This window comes from Malania oleifera, chromosome 6, assembly GCF_029873635.1.
Source record: "Malania oleifera isolate guangnan ecotype guangnan chromosome 6, ASM2987363v1, whole genome shotgun sequence".
NCBI classification, from domain to species: domain Eukaryota; kingdom Viridiplantae; phylum Streptophyta; class Magnoliopsida; order Santalales; family Ximeniaceae; genus Malania; species Malania oleifera.
In genome coordinates, this window is record NC_080422.1 from 16,258,981 (window position 1) to 16,285,916 (window position 26,936).

Sequence of the window (26,936 nt, forward strand, 5' to 3'; positions counted from 1 at the left end):
ACCCCCATCCCAAATCTGAAATCTAATTTCCGTTCATACGTGTTAGAAAACTCGTGACAATTTCAGACAGCCCTGCTCTCTCTCTCTCTCTCCATTGAACACTCTGCAACTCATACTCTCCCACCCTCTGTCTCGTTCTATTGCTCTCCTCTCTCTCATGGATTCCTGCAAGATCACAATCTTGGAGTAACAGAGAGGAGTTGTATTCTCTCTCTGCTTCTGCCTAAACCTCTCTGCTGCGTCGTCTGTCGTCATATATAAGATTTGAGTCTCTTCAAGCGTCGTCTCAGATCTCCAGCCTTATCCGAAATCCATGTAAACATTTATTCACTCTGAAGTTTGAAGACTGGTTGTTTGTACTGAATCTGATTACTTCTTCGCAACAATCATTCAGTTAGTCTCTTGATTTTAGGAGTCGTTTTGCTGGCAAGTTTGAAGATTTTGTTTCGGCTTTTAGCTTCTGAATGCAGGAAAACTGCTTCCAAATTGCTAATGGTATCTAGGGGATTTTGAGTCGACTTGTTTGCATGTTTGTTTAGCCGGCTTTGATATTACATTACCTTCATTTCACTCTGAAGTTTGAAGACTGGTTGTTTGTACTGAATCTGATTACTTCTTCGCAACAATCATTCAGTTAGTCTCTTGATTTTAGGAGTCGTTTTACTTTAAATTTTGGAAATTTTGTTTTGGCTTTTACCTTCTGAATGCAGGAAAACTGCTTCCAAATTGCTACCTAACGGTATCTAGGGGATTTTGAGTCGACTTCTTTGCTTGTTTGTTTAGCCGGCTTTGATATTACATTACCTTTCAAAAAGAGAGAGCCTCTTTATTTGTTTGCCCGGCTTTAATATTTAATAAATGAGTTACTGAGCAATCATGAAGCAGTTCTTTCTTCAGGTGCTGTTTTGTTTGCAATCTGGAAGTATTTTTTTTTTGTTGCTTTTCAGAGCTGAAATGAATGCAGTTTCAGTTACCAAATAAAGTGAAATGCTATGCAAATGATGCCTAACGTAAACACAATGTGAACTGTTCTTGGTGTATTAGGTCTGTTCAATTTACTAGAAAATGTAAAGAGAGATAATAAATTTATGTCCAAATTCAGTTCGTCACACTTTTTTTGAATTTGTGTGATCAATTAAACAGTAAATAGAAGACTTAACGCTTGAAATTTTTGCTTCTTTGTTATCTGCAGTAGTTGGCAGTCAAATGGAGAGTTTTATTTTTATTTTTATTTATTAGGGTTCCTCTGTAGGAGCCAGGCTGATAACACCACCCAAACACCCCAAAGATACCTACCAACAACCCCACAGTATGTATAGCATATGCATGCTCAAAAGCCACAACAAGCATGCCCAGAAATGCCACAAGATTTCCCTCAAGGTTAAACCCCCTCACCAATATGGAAAAGGGGGAGATGAACTTTCAGGCCTAAGCCCTGGCTCACGTGGAGAGTTATTTTTATGTGTGCTTTTTTTTTTTTTAATCTTGTATTTTCTTTAAAAACTTGTGGTTTCTTGTTTAGTGTAGATTCAAAACTGGAGGAGCCATACAAGAATGTACTCAAGGATTATTTTTTTGAATTAGACGGTGATTCAAAATTTCAGAATTGTGGCCATCATTTTGGGAAGTTTGTGTATTTCAAGCAATGAAAATTATGCTTTTTGGTAAGATCATATAGTTGAAGGGAATGATGGAGGAAGAAAGCAGTAGAGGGGATTTGCACGGAAATGTAGTTAGACAGTCCTCTTTAAGGCCTAGTGGAAGCTTGAAGTCCACATTGTCAGGAAGATCAACTCCTAGAAACTCTCCGTCATTTCGCAGATTGCATTCAAGCCGGACTCCGCGTAGGGAAGCAAAAAGTAGTGGGGTTAGAGCTCAGTGGTTTAGGAGTAATCGGTTAGTGTTTTGGTTGACTCTGATTACTCTTTGGGCCTATCTTGGATTCTATGTTCAATCCAAGTGGGCCCATGGTGATAACAAAGATGATTTTTGGGGGTTTGGAAGTAAAACAAGAAACAAAATTTCAAAATCTGATCAGAATCAGCAGCGAGATTTAATGGCCAGTGAAAATTCTTTGGAGTTTAAAAATGAGACTAGCAAAAATCAGTTGGAAGATGTTGAAAAGAAGTCAAATTTGAAGAGTCTAGATGTGGTTTTGGCAAAAAAAGAGAATAGTTTTTCATCCCGCAAGAGTGCGTCTTCAAAGAGGAGGAGTAAGAGATCTGGACGCAGAGTGCGTGGTAAGATGCACAATATACAGAAAGCAAATGTGGATGCTGAAGAGAGGAATATGGAGGTGCAGGAAGAGGAAATTCCTAAGAAGAACACTTCTTATGGGTTGCTTGTTGGTCCTTTTGGCTCAACAGAGGACAGAATACTAGAATGGAGTCCTGAAAAGCGATCTGGAACCTGTGAGAGGAAGGGGGAGTTTGCACGTCTTGTTTGGTCAAGAAAATTTGTCTTGATATTCCATGAGCTGTCAATGACTGGGGCTCCACTTTCAATGATGGAATTGGCAACAGAGCTTTTGAGTTGTGGGGCCACAGTTTCTGCTGTTGTTCTTAGCAAGAAGGGTGGGTTGATGCCAGAGCTTGCTAGGCGAAGGATCAAAGTGCTTGATGACCGAGCAGACCACAGCTTCAAAGTCTCCATGAAGGCTGATCTTGTCATTGCAGGGTCGGCAGTCTGTGCATCTTGGATAGGTAGGAATCTAAAGAGCTTCTGCAATATTTAAATAACAGTGATTTTGAATACTAGCATTGAATTTTTTTTACATATTTTGACACCAATATCTTACATATTATTAACAAACAGTGTAACTTGAATTACAGTTTGAGCTCGGTTATGTTTGGTTCAGTGGCATGAGAGTGCTTTTTATACAATTTATTGAAGGATGTTTAGTCTTGAGTTAAGAGTATCAGACAATGCATAAGTTCATGCATCAAATATATATATTATACATCATCTAATTATAATATTTCCTGTATGGAGGAGAGAAGAAACTAAAAAACCTATGGATGTCGGGAGGACTGTAATTATTGTAAACCAAGCTAAATAATTGATGGTAAAGAAAAATGTGTTTCTATGACATTCACTGCATCAATAGTTATATGCTTAGAAAATAAAACCTTAATGCTTGTTGCCATCTGCCTTCAAAAGACAACAGAGAAGTTTCTTTTCCTGCAACAGATTTTCTATTGGTTTCAGTCCACACCACCAAAAAATTATGGGAGGGATTATAGAAATAACTTTTTTTTTTATCTCTCTGTGCATCTTTACCTGCCCTTCCAAGCCCAAACTCTTCTTTCACCAATCCTGAAGCAACCATCAACATATCCACTATAGAGCCAGCTAGATTCCATGTCTAAGAAGTTCGATTACAATATAGCAAAAAAATCTGCACATTTCAGCCCCAATTTTACTCATATAACATCCATTCACCATAATCTTTCTACTTTTTTTATGATTTTCTGTAGCTAAGGTCCTTCTTGTAATACTGCCCAAGCAAAAAATGTCACTTTAGTAGGAGCTCAAATCTATCAAAAAAAAAAATAGGAAATCTTCCAGACTGCCTTATAAGAAAAATGTAGAAATCCCGTGTATATTGGAGAGATTTAGGGGGTATTTATTGTATGTTATTGAGTGAAATCCCTTTAGGAGATTGTTTCCATATTTAGAGTAGAGATTGTATTGTTGTATTGGCTTGTACAAAATTATTCAAGAAATACAAAAATTCCATTTTGATTTCATGGTATCAGAGCTAGGAGATTAAACCTAGCTATCAATGGAGAAAACCGCCAGCCAAATTAGAGGTTCGATGACCTCTGACGAGGTCCTCCAGCAGAGTTCCACAAGGTTTGAGAACTCCATGGATTCCTCTTCGTCACCAGTGTCGCTGCATCTAGCCATCTCCGTCTTTAACGGTGCCTCCGCCAGAGCATCGCTGTAAGCGGAAGTCTTTGAATTCTATTGAATTAATTCTTCATATGTACACAATTTTTATATAATACCATTCCTTATTCTAAACAAGGAAATAATCTTCTTCCCGAATAATATCAAATCCCCCACATTTACCCACTTTCCTAATTAATTATTTACAATAATACTTGGGATTTTAACGCTCCCCCTCAAGTTGGATCATAAATATTAATCATCTCCAACTTGCTAATGAGATCATCAAAGTTCTGTCGTCCCAACCCTTTAGTGAAAACATCTGCAGTTTGTTCCTTGGTAGGTACATAAATCATACAGATAATTCCTTCTTCGATTTTCTCTTTGATAAAGTGTCTGTCCACTTCCACATGTTTAGTCCTGTCATGTTGAACTGGATTGAGAGAGATGCTGATAGCTGCCTTATTGTCACAATAGAGTTTGATAGAAAATTTTACCGGGACCTGTAATTTTTCCAAGAGTTTCCGTAACCATAGTCCTTCACATATCCCTTGAGCAACTGCCCTGAATTCCGCTTCAGCACCACTATGAGCCACCACATTCTGTTTTTTGCTTTTCCAAATTACCAGATTTCCCCAGACGAATGTGCAATAACCTGTGGTGGATCTTCTATCTTCCACTGATCCTGCCCAATCTGCATCTGTAAAGATCTCTATTTCCTTACTTTCACATTTCTTAAAGAAGAGTCCTCTTCCCGGGGATCCCTTGAGATACTGAAGGATCTTGTATACGGCATCTAAGTGGGCCTCTTTTGGTGAATGCATGTGTTGGCTTACAACACTGACTGCAAATGCAATATCTGGTCTAGTATGTGATAGGTAGATTAGCTTGCCAACCAACCTCAGATACCTTTCCTTTTCAACTGGTATTCCACAGTCTTCAACCCTCTTTACCACTTCAATCGGTGTTTTGCTAGGTTTGCTAGGTTAGCATGCCAGTTTTAATTAGGAGATCAGTAACATACTTTCGCTGAAAGACACTAATTCCCTTTCTCGTTCTTGCCACTTCCATGTCCAAAAAATACTGCATTTGTCCCAAGTCTTTAACTTCAAATTCAGCAGCCAGAACTTTCTTCAATCTCTCCATCTCTATTGTATCATCACCAGCAAGGATTATGTCATCAACATACACTATTAGAATTGTTTTCTTACCTCTTCAGACTGCTGGAAGAATAGGGTATGATCTGATTGCCCCTGTTGATAACCTTGATTCTTTATTACTTTTGCAAATCTGTCAAACCATGCTCTGGGAGATTGTTTGAGCCCATACAAGGACTTCTTGAGTTTACACACTCTGTTTTCTTCACCTTTCCCACTGAATCCAGGTGGTAGGGTCATGTATACTTCTTATTCTAACTCGCCATTCAAAAAAGCATTTTTAATATCAAGTTGTTGTAATGGCCAATCTAAATTGTTTGCCAAGGATAAAAGAACTTGTACTGTATTTAAGTTTGCCACTGGTGCAAATGGCTTTGTATAGTCAATGCCGTAAGTCTGTGTGAATCCTTTTGCAACAAGCCTGGCTTTACATCTTTCAACTGTCCCATCAGATTTATATTTCACTGTGAAGACTCATTTACAGCCCACTGACTTCTTCCCTCTCGGCAAATTTACCAACTCCTAAGTTCCATTTTTTTCTAGAGCTCGCATTTCTCCCATGACTGCCTCTCTCCATTTAGGTATTTCTAGAGCTTCCTGAATGTTCTTTGGTATTTTCACCCCGTCAAGGTTAGAGACAAAAACACGATATTCTGTAGACAAGCTTTTATAAGACATGTATTTAGATCAGGGGTATTGAGTACACGACCTGGTTTGTTTTCTCATTGCAATAGGTAAGTTGATATCATCAGGTACAAGATTATCAGAAGAAAGCTCAACTACCAGATCACGATTGGACATTGACTCATGGTTATTTGGAGCCATCACCGGTTCCGACGTTCTTGGTGCCTCAGGTATGAGATTCTCCTTGTTCTTTGTGTTCGGCTTTTTTGAGTAAACAAGTAAGTCTGCGTTGTTTTGCTTTCCTGTATCTCCCCCTGAGGTTAAGTGTTTTGTTGTGTTTGGCAGGTCAGGAATTGATGCAATGGAAGACTCGATAGATGGGTTAGGGAATGAAGCAACAGAAGGCTCAATAGATGGTATGGGTTCAGATGACATAGAATCAAAAGTATAGAAGTCAAAGAACCGATCTTCACTCCATGTCTCCCCCTGAAGAGAGGGCTTGGGGAAATAAGGAGTGGTTTCAAAGAAAGTAACGTCAAGACTAACAAATAGCCTTTTGGAGACCGGATCATAGCATTTGTATCCTTTCTGAGTAGGGGAATAACCAAGGAAGACACATTTAATGGCACGTGGATCCAATTTGTTCCGGTTGTGTGCATGAACATGAACAAACGTAGTACAACCAAAGATTTTTAGCGGAAGACTAGATGGAAGACGAGAGACAGGAAAGTGTTCCTGGAATTTCTGAAGAGGAGTGACAAAGGAAAATACTCGACTTGACATTCGATTAATGAGATGTGTGGCTGTTAAGATGACATTGCCCCAAAAATAGTTTTTCATGTTGGTAGTGAACATTAATGCCCGGGCTACTTCAAGTATATGTCTATTTTTTCGTTCAGCTGCCTCATTTTGTTGAGTGGTATCCACACAAGAACTCTGATGAACAATCCCATTTTCTTGAAGATAGGTTCCCAGAATAGTATTAAAGTATTCCGTACCATTATCAGTACGTAAAATTTGGATAATTGTCTGGAACTGTGTATGAATCATGGAATGAAAATTGATGAAAATGGAGCGGACTTCAGTTTTGTCTTTTAGCAAGTAAACCCAACAAAGGCGAGTATGGTCATCAATAAACGTAACGAACCATATTGTATTGGTGCGATTGAGTGAACGTGAGGGACCCCACAAATCACTATGAATCATAGTAAATGGGTGAGATGATTTGTATATGGATAATGGGAAGGAAGTTCGACGGTGCTTGGCAAGCTCACACACTTCACATTGAAACTCAGGAGACTTTTTATTTGAACAAATAGATGGAAACAAACGTTTTAAATATTGAAAATTGGGATGACCCATTCTTGCATGCCATAACAAAAGTTCACTATCTCTAGAAATAGATACAGAATCACAAATTGCAGTATTACACAGTTCGCTCAAGCTTGCCTCCTCAAAGTAGTAGTCCCTCATGCGCTTTAGTAGAGCCAATCGTCTTCCCCGATGATAGGTCTTGAAAAACACAATGAGATGAAACAAATTTAGCAGAACAGTTCGAGTCTTTTGTTAATTGACTGATGGATAACAGATTGCAAGACAATTTGGGAACATGTAGGACTGATTGTAAAATAATCGAGTCAGATATGCGAATACTTCCTTTACCCGCAACTGGTGAGAGAGAGCCATCTGCAATTTTTACTCTCAAATTCCCAACATATGGTGAGTAGGATGAAAAACATTGATAAGAACCAGTCATATGATCAGATGCGTCCGAGTCAATTATCCATGGAGATTTGTAACGGGATGTAGTATTGAAAGCTGTCAGATAATTACCTCGGTGAGCCAGGGAACCAGAGACTGACCCGATGTTTGAATTGACGAAATCATTTTGTACAGCTGGTCTAACTGTTCAGGACTGAATGCACTGCTTGAAGAGGTATTGATTTTTTCTCCTTGTAATTTTTCAATTGACCTGTCAATTCTAGTTTGGTACCCACGATTTTTTTGGTATTGTCTCGGCTTCCAATTTGCCGATTTTCCATGAATTTCCCAGCAAGTATCTTTTGAATGACCTGTTTTTCGGCAATGTTCGCACCATAATTTACCTTTTTGTGGTCGTTGGCTGGATCCCCCTAGGCCTTTTGATACAAACGCCGAGACATTAGGCCCATTAGTATGTCCATTTAGATTTGGGGCGGATACGGGTAGGTCCAACCCGACAGGGTCATTTTGGGGTCTCAGCATAACGCGCCTTCTGCTTTCCTCCCTCCTCACTTCTGCGAATACCTCTCGGGTTGAGGGAAGAGGTCGTCGGCCAAGGATGCGTCCCCTCATGTCATCCAGATCCCGGTTCAGGTCGGCAAGAAACTCGAAGACCCTTTCATTCTCGAGTCTCCTTCGGTATCGTGTGCTATCCCCGGAGCACTCCCACTCCTCGTCGGTGCTTAAGTCGAGTTCCTGCCAAAGATGGGTCATCTCCATGAAGTACTCAGTAACGCCTCTCTCCCCTTGCCTCATCTGCCACAGTCGGGTCTTGATTTCGAAGATTTGCGAGTAACTCTCGACGTCGAAATACGTCTCATGAATAGCGTCCCAAACATCCTTCGCCGTCGGCAAGAACAGGTAGATTTTTCCGAGTGACGGGCTGCATCAAGTTGACGAGTCAGGCGGTGACCGAGGAGTTTTCGGACCTCCATTTTTGCAAGGCAACCACGTCGGTAGAGTTGGGTTTTCTCCGTTCGCCGGTAAGATAGCCAAGTCTCCCTTTTCCTTCAATCACCAACTTTATGGATTGAGCCCACTCACGATAATTTTTCCTGTTTAATTTCTCCACTGAGAGTGGAAAGGAGATGTTGTCAAGTCCATTCGAACCCCCAACAGAAATGGCCTCTGAGTCGCCGTCAATATTTGCAGACGAGGTCGACCCTCTGCTGTTGACAGTGCCGTTGGCCATAGTTAGCTAAGGTTGAGAAACCCTAGCTCTGATACCATGTAAGTGGAAGTCTTTGAATTCTATTGAATTAATTCTTCATATGTACATCACAATCTTTATTTAATACAATTCCCTATTCTAAACAAGGAAATAATCTTCTTCCCGAATAATATCAAATCCCCCATATTTACCCACTTTCCTTATTAATTATTTACAATAATACTTGGGATTTTAACAATCGCCAAGGCCCTTGTTGCATTCTACTAGAAGTCCTACCGGGCACTGGAACCTATCCTCTTGCTCGGCCGCTACCGCTTCAACGGCGTCGACATGCACATCCACATCAAGGGAGAAGGCCACACCTCCCAAATCTACGCCATCCGCCTTCTACATTCACAAGCGCAGCATTGATCGGGTCCATCGCCGGATTCCTCATCCACTGGTCCGGATGCCACTTTAGGGCGAGCTTGCAGTAAGCTGTACAGACGTCAAAGAAGGAGGCGTCGTGGTGAATCCCAAGGACGACATAGTAGCAAGATCTGGCGGATCCTCCTTCTTGATCCATGCTCCGCTCGATTGGACTCCCCCTCGAACCCCAAATGACGCCATTAATGGCGTTATCTCGAGCTCGTGCAGCTTCATCCGCCGCCTTCACCAACCTCCTCCGCCGCAGTTTCTCCGCTGACACCTTCGATTCGCTCTCTCACAGCACTGTCACATCGCGCAAGAGCCTCATGATGAAGCAGATGATCAATCTCAACATGAACTCCCAAATTGGAAGCTGCATGCCCCTCTCTGCGATGCGAATCAGAACATCCATCCACAACATCGAGATCTGACCTGGCCAAGGTGCCAAGCTCGTACGAGCCGCCGACATGTTGGCAAAGATCCTTAAAGAGCCCACTTCGCGGCAAGTGTTGGTAAAATTAAAGTTACGGAAACGAAGCAAATCAACTACAAAACAACCATAGATAAAGAGAGAGGAGCAGAGAGATGAAAATTTCAGAGAGAAAAAAAGTAGCGACATGAGAAAAATATCTTGTGGGGAGTGGACCATACCTCGTTTAGTTATTACAAAACTTCGTCTTCTACAAATATTTCTTTGGGTTCTTTAGCCCAAAGAGGTAATTTTTTACAAGCCTTGAATATAATCTCTAAATCCAAAACTCCTTGGATTATTGATTCTAGTGCTTTTGACCACATGATTGATGCCTATCATCTTTTCTCATCATATTCACCCTGTGCTGGAAATTTGAAAGTTAAAATTGCAGATGGATCCCTCTCATCTGTCGCAAGCAAAGGGAATATCTGACTCTGACTCCATCACACTAGAGTCCGTTCTTCATGTTCCTAATTTATCTTGCAACTTACTCTCCATTAGCTAGTTGACTAAGAATTCCAATTGTTTTGCTAAATTTCTTCCCTCTCATTGTGTTTTTCATGACCTATCATCGGGGAAGACGATTGGCAGTGCTAAGGAATGTGAGGGACTCTACTACTTTGAGGAGGCAAATGTGAGTGAATAATGTAAAACTGCTATTTGTGATTCTGCATCTGCTTTTAGGGATAGTGGAATTTTGTTATGACATTCTAGGATGAGTCATCTAAATTTTCAATATTTAAGACGTTTATTTCTTTCTAGTTTTTTCAAATAAAACATCTTCTAGAACTTCAGTGTGAGATTTGTGAACTTGCAAAACACCAAAGTAATTCCTTTCCAAAATCCACATACAAACCATCTAGACCCTTTACTATGATTCACAGTTATTGATGGGGCCCCTCATGCTCTCTTAATCGCACTCACACGAGATGGTTTGTTACTTTTATTGATGATCATACTCGTATTTGTTGGGTTTACTTGTTGAAAGATAAAACTGAAGTCTATTCTATTTTTGCCATTTTCCACTCCATGATTCAAACACAATTCCAAACTCACATTCAAATTTTACGTACCGATATTGGTACGGAATTTTTCAATGATATCTTGGGACATTATCTTCAAGAAAATGGAATTGTTCATTAAAGTTCCTGTGTGGATACCCCTCAACAAAATGGGGTTGCTAAATGAAAAAATTTTTTGGGGGCGATGCCATTTTAATAGCTACACATCTCATTAATTGAATGCCTAGTTGAGTTCTTTCTTTTGTCACTTCTCTTCAGAAACTCCAGGAATGTTTTCCAACTCTCGGCTCCACTCCAATCTCTCTCTGAAAATCTTTGGATGTACTGCATTTGTTCATGTTCATGCTCACAATCGGGATAAATTGGAAGCTCGTGCCATTAAGTGCGTTTTTATTGGATACTCTCCTACTCAGAAAGACTACAAATGTTATGATCCTGTCACAAAAAAATTGTTTGTGAGCCATGATGTCACGTTCTTTGAACCCACTCCTTACTTCTTAAAGCCCTCTTTTCAGGGGAAGAAATGGAGTGAAGATTGATTCTTTGATTTCTTTGTTGATGAATCTGTGCCATACACCGAGTCTACCATTGCATCATTTCCTGACCTGTCATGTACAAAAGACCACTTAAACTCAATGGGAGATGTAGAAAAACAAAACAACACAGAAATACTAGTTTACTCAAGAAAGCCAAACACAAAGAACAGGGAGAATCTCATACCTGAAGCACCAAGAGAGTTGGAACCGATGATAGCTCTGAGTAATCATGAGTCCATGCCCAATCCCCATCAGGTAATAGATGACCATAAGTTCCCTTTTAATAAGCTTGTACTTGATGACATCAATTTACCCATTGTAGTCAGAAAACAAACCAGGTCATGTACTCAATATCCCTGGTCAAAATACATGTCTTATAAAAGTCTGTCTATAGAATATTGTGCTTTTACTTCTAACCTTGACAGGATACAAAATCCAAAGAATATCCAGGAAGCCTTGAAGATTCCTTAATGGAGGGAAGTTGTAATGGAGGAAATGTGGGCTTTGGAAAAAAAAAGGAACTTGGGACGTTATAAATTTGCCAAGAGGGAAGAAGCTAGTTGGTTGTAAATGGGTCTTCACAGTGAAATATAAAGCTGATGGGACAGTTGAAAGGTATAAAGCTCGACTTGTTGCAAAAGGGTTTACATAGACCTATGACATTGACTACATGAAGACATTTGAGCTAGTGACAAAATTGAATACAGTTCGGGTCCTCCTGTCCTTGTCAGTCAACTTGGATTGGTCACTGCAGCAACTCGACATTAAGAATGCATTTCTAAATGGCAAGTTAGAAGAAGAAGTCAACATGATGATACCTCTAGGTTTCAGTAAGAGAGGTGAAGAAAACAGGGTATGTAAACTCAAGAAAACAAGTTTCTAAATGGTTCGACAGATTTGCGAAGGTGATAAAAAACCAAGGATACCGACAAGGGCAATCAAATCATATTGTTTTTTCATCAGTCTGAAAGTGGTAAGAAAACAATTTTGATTGTGTATGTTGATGATATAATTATAACTGGAGATGATACAGTGGAGATGGAAAGATTGAAGAAAGTCCTAATTGTTGCGTTTGAAGTTAAAGTGTAACGACCCCAAAAATATTTAGAGGTAGTGATTCCAAAAAAAAATTAAAAAAAATAAAAATAAATAAAATTAAAAGTTAAAATTAAATTAAATTAAATTAATTATTTAATTAAGTAATAATAGTTATTAATTAAATTATATAATATAATATATTATATTATAATATAAGTTAAGTTATATATATGTAAACTAAAGTTTCCTGAGAGTTCAGGAAACTTAAAGTTTGAATGTGCAGAGAGCTTCTCTGCGTTCTCTCTCTCTCTCTCTCTCTCCTCACGTCTCCATTTATCTCGCTTCTCTCTCTCCTTAATTTCCTCGGCCAAACGTGTGCCGATTGGAGAACAGAAAATACTCCTAAGTTCCATTCTCCGCCACCGACATTTTAACCAGAGTGGATTTGTCGTAGGAGCGTCGTAGGCACCACTCCTAGGATATGATAATCTCTCTCTCTCTCTCTCCTCATTTTTCTCAAATCTTTAGCCAAATCGACGATCGGACACCACCATGGGGTCCTAGCATCGATTCTCGTCATTTTAATCGGAGCAAATTTTTAATTTGGGTTTCCTAGGCACCACTCCAAGACTAGGGTAAGGATAATGAAATTATATCCATTAATTATTTTTAAAGTTTAATTAGCTATTGGGAGTGTGTGGGCTTAAGAAATATTAAAATAATTATTATTCCGAGGTTGAATTGATTGAACTGGGGAAAAATGATTTTAGGGTTTTGAGCACCGAACGCTGCAGACGTGGAATTAGGAATTTTAGCATGCTTCTCAGTAAGTCAGGTAAGGGGAATAAATTATAATAATTATTTTTGAAATTACTGGTTGAGTAAAATATGTGAAAATGCGAATTTGGTGTATAGTTTTGAGGAAACTGTGATATGAATATTTTCCTTGGGAACTCTATATTATGATATTTTCCTTGTGAATGTTGTGAATATTAGATGAAATTGTGTGACATGAGGAATGTGAAATAATATTTTATATTGGGATTGCGATAAAATGGAATGTATATATATATATATGTTATTTGGAGATGTTTTTATACAGAAATGATAATGTGAGAAACCCTGATATATTTGATACAGACATGAGATTTATATGGATATGATGTATACAGAAATAATGAAATATGAGATATACAGTTATGTTTTATAGAGATATGATAAAATATGTTATACAGATATGTTTTACTGGAAAAAATTAATATACGTGATATACATAGAGCTGTTATAAATAGAAAATGCTGGGTATATTATTGGTATGATGAGAATGATACAAAAAATGCTAAGAATATATATTAATATGATGGGATATACAGAAATGAAGAAATGATGAAATATGAATACAGAAAGGTGAAAATGAGAACCCTGATGGACCATAGTATTCAGTGCATGGTACCGTTGCTAGCATTGTTTTAGTGCAACCACATGTCTGGTACAGAGTGGCGAGACAGTCGATTGGGCCTGAGAAGGGTTGTGTTATCCCCTAGCGTTCGGACCAGGATTGGGTAGGCCAATCGTACTACAGACGCGTTCCCTGTTTTGATCTAACCGGGTAGGCTAACTGTGGTTAGGTCCAGCTTTCAAGCCGCACAGCCCAGTCATTTGGGGTGAATACATGACGATGTTAATATCCTTAGGACAGCCATGAGCTATAGACGCGACATGTATTATATACTGGTGGATGCTCCTAAGTTAGAAAATGGTATGAAAAGTGAAAAATAAAATGAACAGCTGTGGGTTACAGACGCGTCGTGCTATAGGCTGGTGGCTACCCATGGGTTAGAAAATGTGAATATGAATATGAGAAATGAAAGAATGTGAAATTGATATGAGAAATGAACAGACATGGGTTACAGACGCGAAGTGCTATATGCTGGTGGACACCCATAGGCTAGGAAATGTGAATATGAATATAGGACATGAAAGAATATGAATTTGATTATGAGGAATGAGAAAGTATGTAAATGATATGAGAATAAATGAGTATGTATATGACACGAGAATGAACGGGTATGTATATGATTTGAGAACTGGAAGTATATGCATGTATGATTATGAAAATGAAATGAAAGCTTTTGAAACTATGATACACGTACTTATGTGATTATGAGTAAATATCTATATATATTTTTCTCAGCTGATATATTTATTAAAATGGAATGTATTATAATATAATTAAACTCATGTGCCACACATTGTAAATAACTTATTCCGTTTTACTGAGAGGTGTCTCACCTAGAATCTAAACATTCCCGGTAATCAGAACAAATGAGTAGAGGGAGCTCCGAGATAGAGGGGAGCTGGTACCCTAGTAGTCGGGGTAAGTATTTTGAGTTGGTGATGGTGTTTTGTGTAACTCTTGGAGTATTTTGGTGGATTTTGGGGACGTATATAGATGTGTATATGTGTATGTGTGATGGTTTAGTGCTCTGGTATTTGTATTTGGGATGGTGTATACATATGGGCTTCTGCTGTTAGGTATACCTTATGTGATAGATTGATCACCCGGTACCCTACTTCGGGTCGGGTCGTATTGACCTATGGTATCAGAGATGTTTGTGATATTGATTAATTATTATTGTTTATTAGAAAAAAATAATGGTCGAAAAATCAGGTCGTCACATAAAGACTTGAGACAAATGCGATCCTTCTTAGGAATGGAAGTTGCTAGATCAAAAAAGGGTATCAGCGTCTCTTAACGAAAGCATATCCTTGATCTCCTAATCGAAACTGGCATGCTTGGATGCAAACCTAGTGAAACCCCCATTGAAGCAGTAAAGAGAGTTGAAGATTGCGGAATATCAATTGAAAAGGAGAGGTATCAGAGATTGGTTGGTAAACTCATCTATCTATCACATACCAGACCCGACATTGCATTTGCAATTAGTGTGGTAAGCCAACACATGCATTCACCAAAAAAGACTCACCTAGATGCCGTGTACAAGATCCTTAGGTATCTCAAGGGCTCTTCGGGAAAAGGACTCTTCTTCAAGAAGTGTGAAAGTAAGGAAGTAGAAGTTTTCACAGATGCAGATTGGGCAGGATCAATAGAAGATAGAAGGTCTACCACTGGATATTGCACCTTTGTATAGGGAAATTTGGTGACTTGGAGGAGTAAAAAACAGAATGTAGTGGCTCGAAGTTGTGCTGAGGCTGAATTCAGGGCACCTGTACAAGGGATATGTGAAGGACTGTTGTTACGGAAACTCTTGAAAGAATTACAGATCTCGGTAAAATTCCCTATCAAACTCTACCGTGACAACAAAACAACCATCAGTATCTCTCTCAATCCTGTTTAACATGACAGGACTAAGCATGTAGAAGTGGACTGACACTTTATCAAAGAAAAGGTTGAAGAAGGAACCATTTGTATGATGTATGTACGTACCAAGGAAAAAACCACAGACATCTTTACCAAAGGGTAAGCTCGACAGAGTTTCGAAGATTTCATCTGCAAGTTGGACATGATCAATATCTATGATCCAACTTGAGGGGGAGTGTAGAAATCCCGTGTATATTGGAGAGATTTAGGGGGTATTTATTGTATATTATTGAAAGAAATTCCTTTAGGATATTGTTTCCATATTTAGAGTAGAGATTGTATTATAAGTAGATTGTATTGGCTTGTCCAAAATTATTCAAGAAATACAGAAATTCCATTCTAATTTCAAAAATTTCACAAGTTTCCTTTCCAGTTTCACACAGTTTCCTTTTCAACAACTTAGTAGCAAACCTTCACATTAAAGGACTGCCTGCTTCTAAGCCTAATGAATCTCTCATTACAAGATCAACTCTAGTAAATAAAACAAGTCTTAAGTAATTTGAGACTGTTCCCATGTCCCAACGAACCCTTGGCATTCTTTCACAAACATTACATCCCAGGCCATATTGCCGAGTGATGTGCACTCAAACTAATTAAAGCATCTTTATTCCTTTCAAGGACAAACAAATCCAGGAAACTATCTTCAAAAGAGAGCTCCTCAAATCAGCTGTGATGCCCCAAAAAATATGGATTCCCCATCTCACATCAGAATGCACTTGTATGGAAAAGTGCCACCTCCTTCTCTAATCCACTTCCAAACTCCTGCCCTCTGGAGTGCCCCTCCAATATTTTTGTTCATCCATTATAATCTTGGGCACATTTTTTCGTTAGTTCATAACCACCATTCTCCAAAGATTTGCAAATCTATCATGGACCGGACACTTCACACCTTGTGAAGGGCCCTAACTAAAGTACTCTTGCTTAACTAGTATGCAAAAATATACTGTGGTTTACCTCAAGAACACATTCACAATAGTTCAATAAAAAGTAAGCAGATGTAGTAAGCAATTCGTGTAAGCGAATGACAAGCATGCAATAAACATTGAAGCAATAGAATTCATTAACAACACCTCCGCAAGCACAGTGAGTTTAGTGAGGGAAGCAAGTTAGGTTAAACATATTTACAAATGTTAGCAAGTTTCACAAGATTGATGAAGACTCACCCTCCCCTAAAGAATATATGTTGTTTTAGCTTTGAATCTAGGAAACATCAAACTGACCAGGGAGTCATACTCTACTTTACAGTGAGGCATAAACATACTCAAAAGCATAAAACCTGCACTCTTAGTTACACTATGGTAACCCATCCCATGCACATAAGACAAGCAGTCATAGGCAAGCATAATGCCCTAAGCCACCTTGGCTCGTGACATTGGCAGCAAAATTGTTCTTGGTCTTCTGGTTGGAAAGGTTCACTTATGCAAATGTTAAGACAGTGATGGCTGTGCATCAATGTGTGTGATGAGTATTCATGCTTTCATGACTCTTGAATTTCTAGACTAAAATTTTAAATTCTTTGTTACTATTTTTCAATTTGCTCTTGTTTTTAATTGACTTTTGATTTAAAAATGAGGTTGAAGGTTAAATTTTGTTTCCTTGAGACTGTTGCATTGTGTTCTGAGGTAGCGTTTTCTGCTTCATGCCTTTGCATTTAAGGCAACAGCTCTAAGCTGTCTTATCCACACAAAACATGGTTTTGTAAGAGAGTTCCTTTGAATACAGCTGCCTTTGATTCTTATTCAATAATATTCCTCCATTTTTTTTAAAAATTTATCCGAAGTTCCTTGCTTTTCTTTCATCTCCACCATAATTTGCCATGTTTTAGTAACTATGCTAGTATCGGTGTGTCCTGAATCACAATCAATGTGCTAATTCATGAACCTATTCCTTTTTGGCATTGTTATGGCTTCCTAATACTTTCTCACTTATAAAATGTCATGTGCATGGTGATTTAGTCATTAATATTGTAACTGGCATTAGCTCCTTGATTTTTTTTAAGCTCTTCTTTAGTCATGTGATTTTATATCTGCCTATGTATAGCTTGACGAATGTTTTCTCTAGTTTGGGAGGCCACCTTTTTGCTCCTGTATAACACAGATAGATGGTTTTCGTATTTCATTAGAGTTGAAAATTTGAAATCATGATTCATAAACAATTAAATTGAATTTCGGAGTAGAACTAATTATATCTGAAAAAACTTTTGCTTTTGCATTTACCCTTGCATGTCTATGGCCTCATACTTGGGAATCATTACATTGGTTTCAGAGCAATACATTGCACATTTTACGGCTGGCTCAGGTAAAATTGTCTGGTGGATCATGGAAAACCGACGGGAGTACTTTGATCGATCAAAGCTTGTCCTCAACCGAGTGAAAATGCTGATTTTTCTTTCTGCATCACAGTCTAAACAATGGCTTTCCTGGTGTAAAGAAGAAAATATTAAGATAAATTCTGAGCCTGCACTGATTCCTCTCTCTGTTAACGATGAATTGGCTTTTGTAGCAGGCATTGCTTGTTCACTAAATACTCAATTATTCAGCACTGAGAAGATGCTGCAGAAAAGGCAGTTGTTGCGAAATGCTGTTAGAAAAGATATGGGACTGACTGATAATGATATGCTCGTAATATCTTTAAGTAGCATAAATCCTGGAAAGGGCCAGCTTTTGCTTCTTGAGTCTGTACGCTTGATAATGGAAGAAGGAACACCTCAGATTAATTCTGGAATTAAAGATTCAGTAGAAATAGGCCAAACTAAATCCAGCTTGGTTGAAGAACATCACTTAAGGGCATTACTTCAAAATGAGAACCATGTTGATAAAACGTCAACTGAATTACATTTCTCTAATGAGTCTTTTATCAGTTTGAGTGTACCAAAGAGTAATGGTTTGCGGTTATTGGATCTTAAAGCCTTTTTTGATGACAAAAATGTCATGCCGTTGGAGTGGAATCACAACGAAAGGAAACTATTGTCTGAGAATGTGGGGATGCAGGAACAGGCTCTGAAAGTTCTAATTGGTTCTGTGGGATCTAAGAGCAACAAAGTGCCTTATGTCAAAAGAATTCTTAGATTTTTATCACAGCACTCAAACTTGTCAAAATCTGTTCTCTGGACTCCAGCAACGACACGCGTTGCATCACTTTACTCTGCAGCAGATGTTTATGTCATAAATGCCCAGGTGATCGGTGATTTAATGTATTAACAATGTCAATAAACAAGTGCAGTTTTGTCTTATTTCTGATTTTTATATATTGACAATTAATGTTGCAAATCATAGGCCATACAACTTCAAAATTTTGAACAGCAAGGGTTAGATTAATATTCTTAAGTGTATATATTTGTATAATTGATTTTGTTGTGAAAAGAGTATGGGATTGCACAGCGGAATATATGAACGCAGCAAACAATGAAGTACCAAAATATAATTCACACACACATTATATCTAAAAGCAACAAGAATCAATACGAAAATATACGTGGTTCAGTAATGCCTACATCCACATGATCAATCAACAAAGGTTTCACTATGAAATTCTCAAAGTACACAATACAATTGTATTACAATGATTTTTCTATCTCACAATACACGCCGAAAAGTGTATAAATAAACTTTCCTTCGGAGGTTTCCCTCCAAAACCCAACCAACTAACATTCAAATTCAAAATTTGAATTCAGCCTCGCAGTCCATAACAAAACCGTTGACGGTTTTTCCTAGAATGCTGATATTAACTATATTCTTCTCCTTGTGTATGTTAACCATTCCAAGAAATGAGCCACCAAACACAACAATTTTCACCTTGGCGAATTTCTACCCCTTAGGAGAGAACCCGAAAAACATAGCCCGACACTCCACCTTGACCTTAAAACGTTAAGTTGGGTCTGTCTCCTTTCTAGCACTTGGAGACATGAAGCAAGTTCAAGCAACGCTTGAACTTTTCAGTAGTAATCAGTTTTGTTAAAATATCCGCTACATTTTCAGATGTGTGGACCTTCTCCAATACAAGTTCACCTGAAGTAATCAATTCCCGAACCCTGTGAAACCTCACATCAATATGCTTGCTTCTAGCATGGTACACTTGATTCTTCACCAAATAAATGACACTCTGACTGTTACAATGCAGCACAACTTCATCTTGCTGTATACCTAGCTCTTTGACCAAACCGGTAAGCCATAAGGCTTTCTTTGCAATTTTGGCAATTGCCATATATTCAGCTTCAGTTGTGGACAATGCCACCAGAGATTGAACCATGGATCTCCAACATATAGGTCCTCCTATAAGGATAAAGACATAACCCGTTGTCGACCTTCTGTCATCCATATTTCCTATATAATCAGTATCTCCAAACCCCACAACTGAAGGACTATCCTGTTGCTTGCCGAACATGATGCCATAACTCAATGTACCCCGTAAGTATCTGAAAATCCATTTGATGGCTTCCCAATGCTGTCTACTTGGATTAGAAAAAACCTTACTTACCACACTCACAGCATGTGCTAAATTTGGCCTTGTACACGCCATGACATACATTAAACTCCTCATGACACTATCATAGGGGACCTTTGACATGTTCTGGATATCATCATCCGTACACTTGGGCAATCTGCAGTAGACAATTTAAAATGACTCGCTAGAAGTGTACATACCGGGTTTGCATCAGTCATGCTAAACCTTTTCAAACCTTCTCCACATAACCGCCCTGAGATAACCATAACCTCCCTGCAGTTCTGTCCCTGTGAATCTCCATCCCAAGTATCTTTTTGGCTGGATCAAGATCTTTCATGTCAAAATCTTTATGCAATAGTTCCTTTAACTAATTTACGTCAGTTAAATCTTTAGCAACTATCAACATGTCATCAACATACAACAACAAGAAAATAAGAGAACAATCATCAAATTTGTTCACATACATGCAATAGTCGTACTCACATCTTTTGTAGCCAATCTTGATCACATAGGAATCAAATCTTTTATACCATTGCCTTGGAAACTGTTTCAACCCGTAAAGAGATTTCTTTAATTTACAAACTAAGTTTTCTTTCGTGGTTCACTGAATCCCTCTGACTGTACCATATAAATATGTTCCTCCAAGTCAATGTGAAGAAACATCGTCTTCACATCTATTTGTTCCAAATGCATATCATAATGAACTACCAACCCCAACACTATCCTGATAGAAGTGTGTCGGACCACAGGTGAAAAGATTTCATCATAGTCTATTCCCCTTTTCTGTGAGTACCCTTTTGCCACTAACCTTGCCTTGAATTTTTCTTCTTTCTTTTCTAAAATTGCTTCCTTCTTCCTATATATCCATTTGCAGCCTATAGTCATCTTCCCATCTGGAAGTTCCACCAACTCTCAAGTTTGATTCTTATGCAGTGATTCCATTTCTTCAATCATTGCACCCATCCTCCTACCTTTCTCTTGGCCGTGCACTACCTCTTGAAATATAGTTGGATCATTGCAACTAGTAAGGAAAGTATGAGACACTAACTCTTCAAATCCATACACCTTGGTGGTGGTCTGATAATGCGTCTGGATCTCTGTATAGGAAGATTGTCAACTTGCTGGTTTCCTGAGTTAGAACTCTCTGCAACCAAAGGACCATGATCATTGCTGTTGCCCTGACCTTGTAACTCCATCTACACAACATGTTTATCTCTGTCACAGTTTTCTGGCTCTTGTTTTTGTTCATCACAATCTTGAGTACGCTTCACCATAACCTTCTTATCAAAGACTACATCTCTACTGATATCCACCTTGTTTGCCATTGGATCCCATAGCTTGAACCCCTTCACACCCTTTTGATATCCCAAAAAGATGCAATGTCTAAACTTTGCGTCAAGTTTTGATCTCTCCTCACTAGACACGTGAACATAAGCTGGACAACCAAATACCTTCAACTCGAAGTAGTCTACTGCATTTCCCATTCATACCTCTTCTGCCACTTTCCCTCGGTGATCAGTTTATCAAGAAACAAGTCATACTAACTGCTTCGGTCCAGAAGTTTTTCGGTAGCTCGACATTAAGCCTGAGACACCGAGCTCTTTCAACTAAAGTTCAGTTCATCCTTTCAGCCACACCATTTTACTGAGGTGTCCGACGAACAGTAAAATGTCTTTTAATGCCCTACTGCTCAAAAAACTCCATGAACCTAGAATCAGCGTACTCGATTCCATTGTTTGACCTTATACATTTGATTTTCCTCCTCGTCTGGTTTTCCACTTCAGCTTTCCACATCTTAAACCTGGCAAACGTATCAGACTTGTGCCGCATGAAGTATACCTAGACTTTCTGTGAGTAATCGTCAACAAAACTCACATAATACACATGTCCACCCCTTGATGCTATTCGAACTGGGCCCCAAACATCAGAATGTACATAATCAAGAATACCTTCCGTCTTGTGAATAATTGATTTGAATTTTGCTTTGTTTTGTTTTCCTAGAACACGAATCTTGCAAAAATTCAGCTTACATGTTATCATACCTCTCAAGAGTTCCTTTTGTGAAGTTCTTTCATTCCATGTTCCCTAATATGCCCAAGATGCATATGCCACAAGACGGTTTCATCAGATTTAGTATCTACGGCTGCAACTCCACCTACAACAGTAGTTTCCTGTAGTGTGTAAATGTTCCCATCTATCTTTTGCCCTTTCATCACCATCAGATTATCTTTCCATACTTTCATAATCCCACCTTCAGACTTGTAATTAAAACCATTATAATCCAAGGTACCAAGTGAAATAAAACTCTTCCTTAACTCCGGTATGTGTCTTACATTACTTAAGGTTCTCACAGCACCATCAAACATTTTTATTTTAACATTTCCTATGCCAATGATCTTACGAGAAACATCATTACCCATAAGAACCGAGCCTGAATTCACCAACTTGTAGGTGCTGAACCACTCCTTGTTTGGAGTCATATGGTAAGAACATGCCGAGTCAAGTATCCATGAGGTCGTAAGGTGATCCGACCTCAACAAAACTAAAAGTACATCACCATCAGTGCAAACTTAATTTTTTTCTTGAATCACATTCGCAAGTTTTGAAGTCCTTTCATGCTTTTCAATATTTCCTTTTTTCCAATCCGGACACTCCAGTTTTGCATGCCCCCTTTTACTGCACTTATAACACCAGATATTATTTTTCTTCTTGGATTGAGTACCGGGATTTTTGACTCAATCCATGTTTGGATTTTCCTTTCCCACGTTCATAGTTACCTTTCACCATAGTCCTTCTCCTTCATCACTTATTTTCAGCCTTTGTTGAAAATTCAGTAAGACACTCACCTCTTCTAAATTAAGAGTCTATTTTCCCCATGTAAGAGTGGTAACTAAATTTTCACAAGTATGAGTTGCAGGCAAGGAATATAGTAACATTAAAGTCTTATCATCTTCATCAAACTTAACATCAACATGTATTAAATCACTTATGATTTGATTAAATGCATTTATATGTTGATTTAAGTTTGATCCTTCAACCATCTTAAGTCAATGAAGACGCTGCTTAAGAAATGTTTATTAGAAAGTGATTTGGACATATACCGGCTTTATAACTTTTGCCATACAGCTGCTGGAGTATCCTCCTCCATCACATGATAGAGCACTTCGTTGGCCAAACACAAACATATTGTGGAAACAGCCTTTGCCTCCAATTCTTTCCAAGTTGCCTCATCCATACCGACCAATTGAACACCATACAAGGCCTTCGCTATCCCTTGCTGCACAAGCAAATCCTTCACTCTCCTCTGCCACAAACCAAAGTTTCCGGTTCCATCAAATTTGACCACGTCAAACCTTGCAGAAGAAGAACTCGAAGCCATGACAACAATGCCTGATACCAATTGTTGTGAAAAGAGTATGGGATTGCACAGCAGAATATATGAACGCAGCAAACAATGAAGTACCAAAATTAATTCATACACACAATATATCTAAAAGCAACAAGAATCAACACGAAAATATACGTGATTCAGCAATGCCTACATCCACGGAAGCAATTGGCAGAGGTTTCACTATTAAATTCTTAAAGTACACAATACAATTGTATTACAATGATCTCTCTCTCTCAAAATACACTCAGAAAAGTGTATAAATAAACTTTCGTTCGGAGGTTTTCCCCCAAAACCCAACCAACTTAACGTTCAAATTCAAATTTTGAATTCAGTCTCGCAGCTCAGAACCGTCGACGGAAGAAAATGCTGAGAGCAGGTATTCTGAGATTTCTAAAATTTCAGTGAAACCGTCAGCGGTTTCAGAAAAACCGTTGACGGTTTTTCCCAGAATGCTGATATTAACTATGTCATTCTCCTTGTGTATGTTAACCATTCCAAGAAATGAGTCACCAAACACAACAGATTTCTTGATGTCTCTATCTCTTGGTTGAAGTTATTGTTGGCCATATTTGTTCCCACAGCAGTATGTTTAATGTATACACCTTTTCCAGGACTTTGTGCCTTCTAAATTTCAATTTTCTATTTGACTAACAAATCACTTCCTGTAAGATGTTTTAATCCATGACATCAGAATTCATATGGCACAACCAGACTAGTTCGAATAAACATTTCTAAAGTAATTTAGCCCTTTGAGCTGTAATTTTAGCAGTAGATAAATGAAATACCAACTCGGCATTAAATTAGGCATTGAATGATTATTTTCCTGGAAATAACTGTTTCATAGCACCTTAGTATTTTAAATATTAAATCTTTATTCAGACATCAAGTTCAGAACTTGGTATATAACAGATTCCACACTAGATTAAGCATTTATGCCCATTATTAATTCTACGATTATATTACGTTGAAACTGATTTGTGATTCTGTACAGGGTCTTGGAGAAACATTTGGGAGAGTTACAATTGAAGCGATGGCATTTGGTCTTCCGGTATGATAATGAGCTTATTCTTTTCTTTATTATGGAAACAGCAGCTTCTTCCTGTTAGATGAGAAATGATTTTACTTCAATTTATCCTCATCTTTGGCATGCCAAAACCAAACCTCGTGTAAATTCTCATGCAATCACATGACAAAATCCTCAACTTCTGTTGTTGTTTTGGTATGTTGAAAACTTAAATGACTGCAACTAAATTATGGAGTTATCAGTTGTTACCATTCTAGTCGCTTCTTATATATATATATATATATATATATATATATTTTTCATATTCTGGGTCTGGGCTACATGAAGGAGGTAGCAGATCTCGCATCCAATAGCCCTTCTCACTCTTCCTAGGATTCGAACTTCACACCTCCAAATAGAAGTCCCCAGGGATGTTTCCTAGGGGACTTTCCAAGTTGATGTTGTGAAATAAGTGTCAACGCATTTTTTTATTCCATTCATATTTTGCCAACTATGATAAATTTTGTTGCATTTTTTCCTCTTGACATGCCTTATTGAAGAAATTGCTCACTGGCATAATAAAATCCGATTTTTCTGGTAGTGAATATGAAACCATCAAGTATCCCAAAGTTTATTGACTCGGAAGCATTTGACTTTGCTCGTCTTCTCATTAGGTTGTGTCAAATGATTGCTTTTTGGCTAGAAATTTTGAGTGAGAAAATTTCCATTAGCTGCAGAAAGGTTTTGTCATATTAGGATAAATTTTATCATTGCAGGAAGTAATGACCCTTTGTTCCATGACAAGAGATTAGAATACATTCAAAAACTTAAACCTATTGGGTCTTGGGCATGACCATGTATATAAGCACCCATCATCTACTCAAATTTTTTAATGTGGTACAGTTGGTCAAATGAAACTTATCACGCCAGCCTTATGTGTCTCGGATTGCATTCCAACTATTACTTGGTCCTCCCACTGTTAGCACAGGATTCATGTCTCGATTTTTACGATGTCGCTCACTCAGAAATTACAAACTATCAGCTATGATACCACTTGTTAGTATCGGAGGAGTCCATGGGTAGGCTTGATACACATGAGTGAACACCAACTTGATCCAAATACAAGCCTAATGGGTATTGGGTCTAACCATGTATATAAACACCCATCATCTACTCAAAATTTTCAATGTGGGACAAATTCACAAGTAGAATTCTCAACAATATCTTCCCTTAATGATCCATAACTCTAGATAAATTTAATTCTTTTTCTTAGTCAATGGTATTTTCTATTCTTGAACTTTCTTTGATGATTGAATTGTTTAACCTCTTCCCCATCATTTTGATTCCGAATATCAAAACGTGCTTTTGCCAAAGAGCATCAAGCTGATTCTGATGTACTGCTTTGCTTTTTAAAATTTGTGGAGCAGTTGCTTGGAACAGAGTCTGGTGGCACAAAAGAGATTGTTGAACACAATGTAACAGGTCTTCTTCATCCTATTGGCCGTGCAGGAAGTCAAGTTCTTTCGGAAAATATCCAGTTTCTGCTAAGAAACCCATCCGTGCGTCGGCAAATGGGGATGAGGGGAAGGAGAAAGGTGGAAAAGATGTACCTGAAGAGGCACATGTACAAGAGGTTTTCTGAGGTTCTTTACAAGTGCATGAGAATTAAGTAATAAATACTTTTCATTCTTTTATTGATATAAAAAAAAAAATTGCCTGGTTATCAGAAATTTAGAAATTGTATACAGCATCCCATTCACCTTGTTGATCGCAGAGATGTTGGGTACTCTCCAGAATGAAATTTCTTCATGATTGATTTAAAGCTGTTCCTTTTTTGTTTTGTTGACTGATCTCAAAGCTTTTCCCTTTGATTTTTAAGACGGGAAGCTTAAATACAGAATGAAGGTGTCAGGAAGTGAATTACCAAGAAGCATTGTAAGTAGCCCTCTTTTTGACCTGGTAGCATTTTCATATTTAAACATAAAAATAAATAAATAATTAAATGTTTCTTGGAATTTTTTTTTTACGCATTTCATGATTTGTTGACTTATTTGTTGGGAAGAAACGAGACTTACCGAAAAATCGCAGAAGTGCAATCGGAAGTCTTTCTCTTCCAATTAATAAAATCATTTCTTATGATATGATAATAGTACAAAAATATATATTTTCAGTAGCACAAAATCAGCCCAAAATGATCACAAATATCAATTACATGAGACATAATTTCACATGGAAAACTCCTTCAATTCAAAGGGTAAAAACCATGGGACTTAAATGGGTACGAGATCACAATTTTTAGCTATCACAATGAGTACATAACTCTATATTTAGTTAACAAAGAGATCTTAAAATCAAAAAGGGAAAGTTGAAAATTTCACTAAAAATGTGGTTACTGTTTAAACCCAATACCTAGTTCAAAATTAGCATCTATGAGTCCTCTATTTACTGACAAAAAGTCATAATGATCATTCAATTGTCAATTGATCAAAATTGCACACTAAAAAAAATTTAGATTTTCTTAACGTGGTTATTGTTCAAACCTGATATCTAACGCTATATTGTTTGGATGACCAATCCAACCATTCAAAATTAGCGTCTATGAGTCATCTATCTATTGATAACAATTCAGTTCGATCGAAC

General features: G+C 38.1%; 1 protein-coding gene and 1 long non-coding RNA gene across 15 annotated transcripts; both read left to right on the top strand.

Moving 5' to 3' along the window:
• On the top strand, nucleotides 1-26,118 carry LOC131157766 (uncharacterized). 14 transcript variants are annotated; one of them, XM_058112141.1, is made up of 5 exons: nucleotides 1-315; nucleotides 1,523-2,702; nucleotides 17,725-18,635; nucleotides 24,285-24,341; nucleotides 25,806-26,118. In XM_058112141.1, the coding sequence occupies exons 2-5, from the start codon at nucleotides 1,688-1,690 to the stop codon at nucleotides 25,842-25,844; spliced, it is 2,022 nt and encodes a 673-aa protein (XP_057968124.1). In that variant the 5' UTR covers nucleotides 1-315; nucleotides 1,523-1,687; the 3' UTR covers nucleotides 25,845-26,118. The 14 variants fall into 14 exon arrangements, with proteins under 14 accessions (XP_057968124.1, XP_057968121.1, XP_057968122.1 ...); XM_058112138.1 differs by having other exon boundaries at nucleotides 1,528-2,702; nucleotides 25,724-26,118; XM_058112139.1 differs by having other exon boundaries at nucleotides 42-897; nucleotides 1,528-2,702; nucleotides 25,724-26,118.
• On the top strand, nucleotides 5,761-6,672 carry LOC131157768 (uncharacterized). The gene is made up of 2 exons (XR_009137317.1): nucleotides 5,761-5,902; nucleotides 6,018-6,672. It is a non-coding gene; the product is annotated as an uncharacterized LOC131157768 (long non-coding RNA).
• Nucleotides 26,119-26,936: the final 818 nt, after the last annotated feature.

Excerpts from the sequence above, each read along its gene's own strand:
- LOC131157766 (XM_058112138.1), top strand. The coding sequence starts at position 1,688 with ATGATGGAGGAAGAAAGCAGTAGAGGGGATTTGCACGGAAATGTAGTT. Across the intron at positions 18,636-24,284 it reads TTTATGTCATAAATGCCCAG|GGTCTTGGAGAAACATTTGG; the intron begins GTGATCGGTGAT and ends GATTCTGTACAG. Across the intron at positions 24,342-25,723 it reads CGATGGCATTTGGTCTTCCG|TTGCTTGGAACAGAGTCTGG; the intron begins GTATGATAATGA and ends TTTGTGGAGCAG.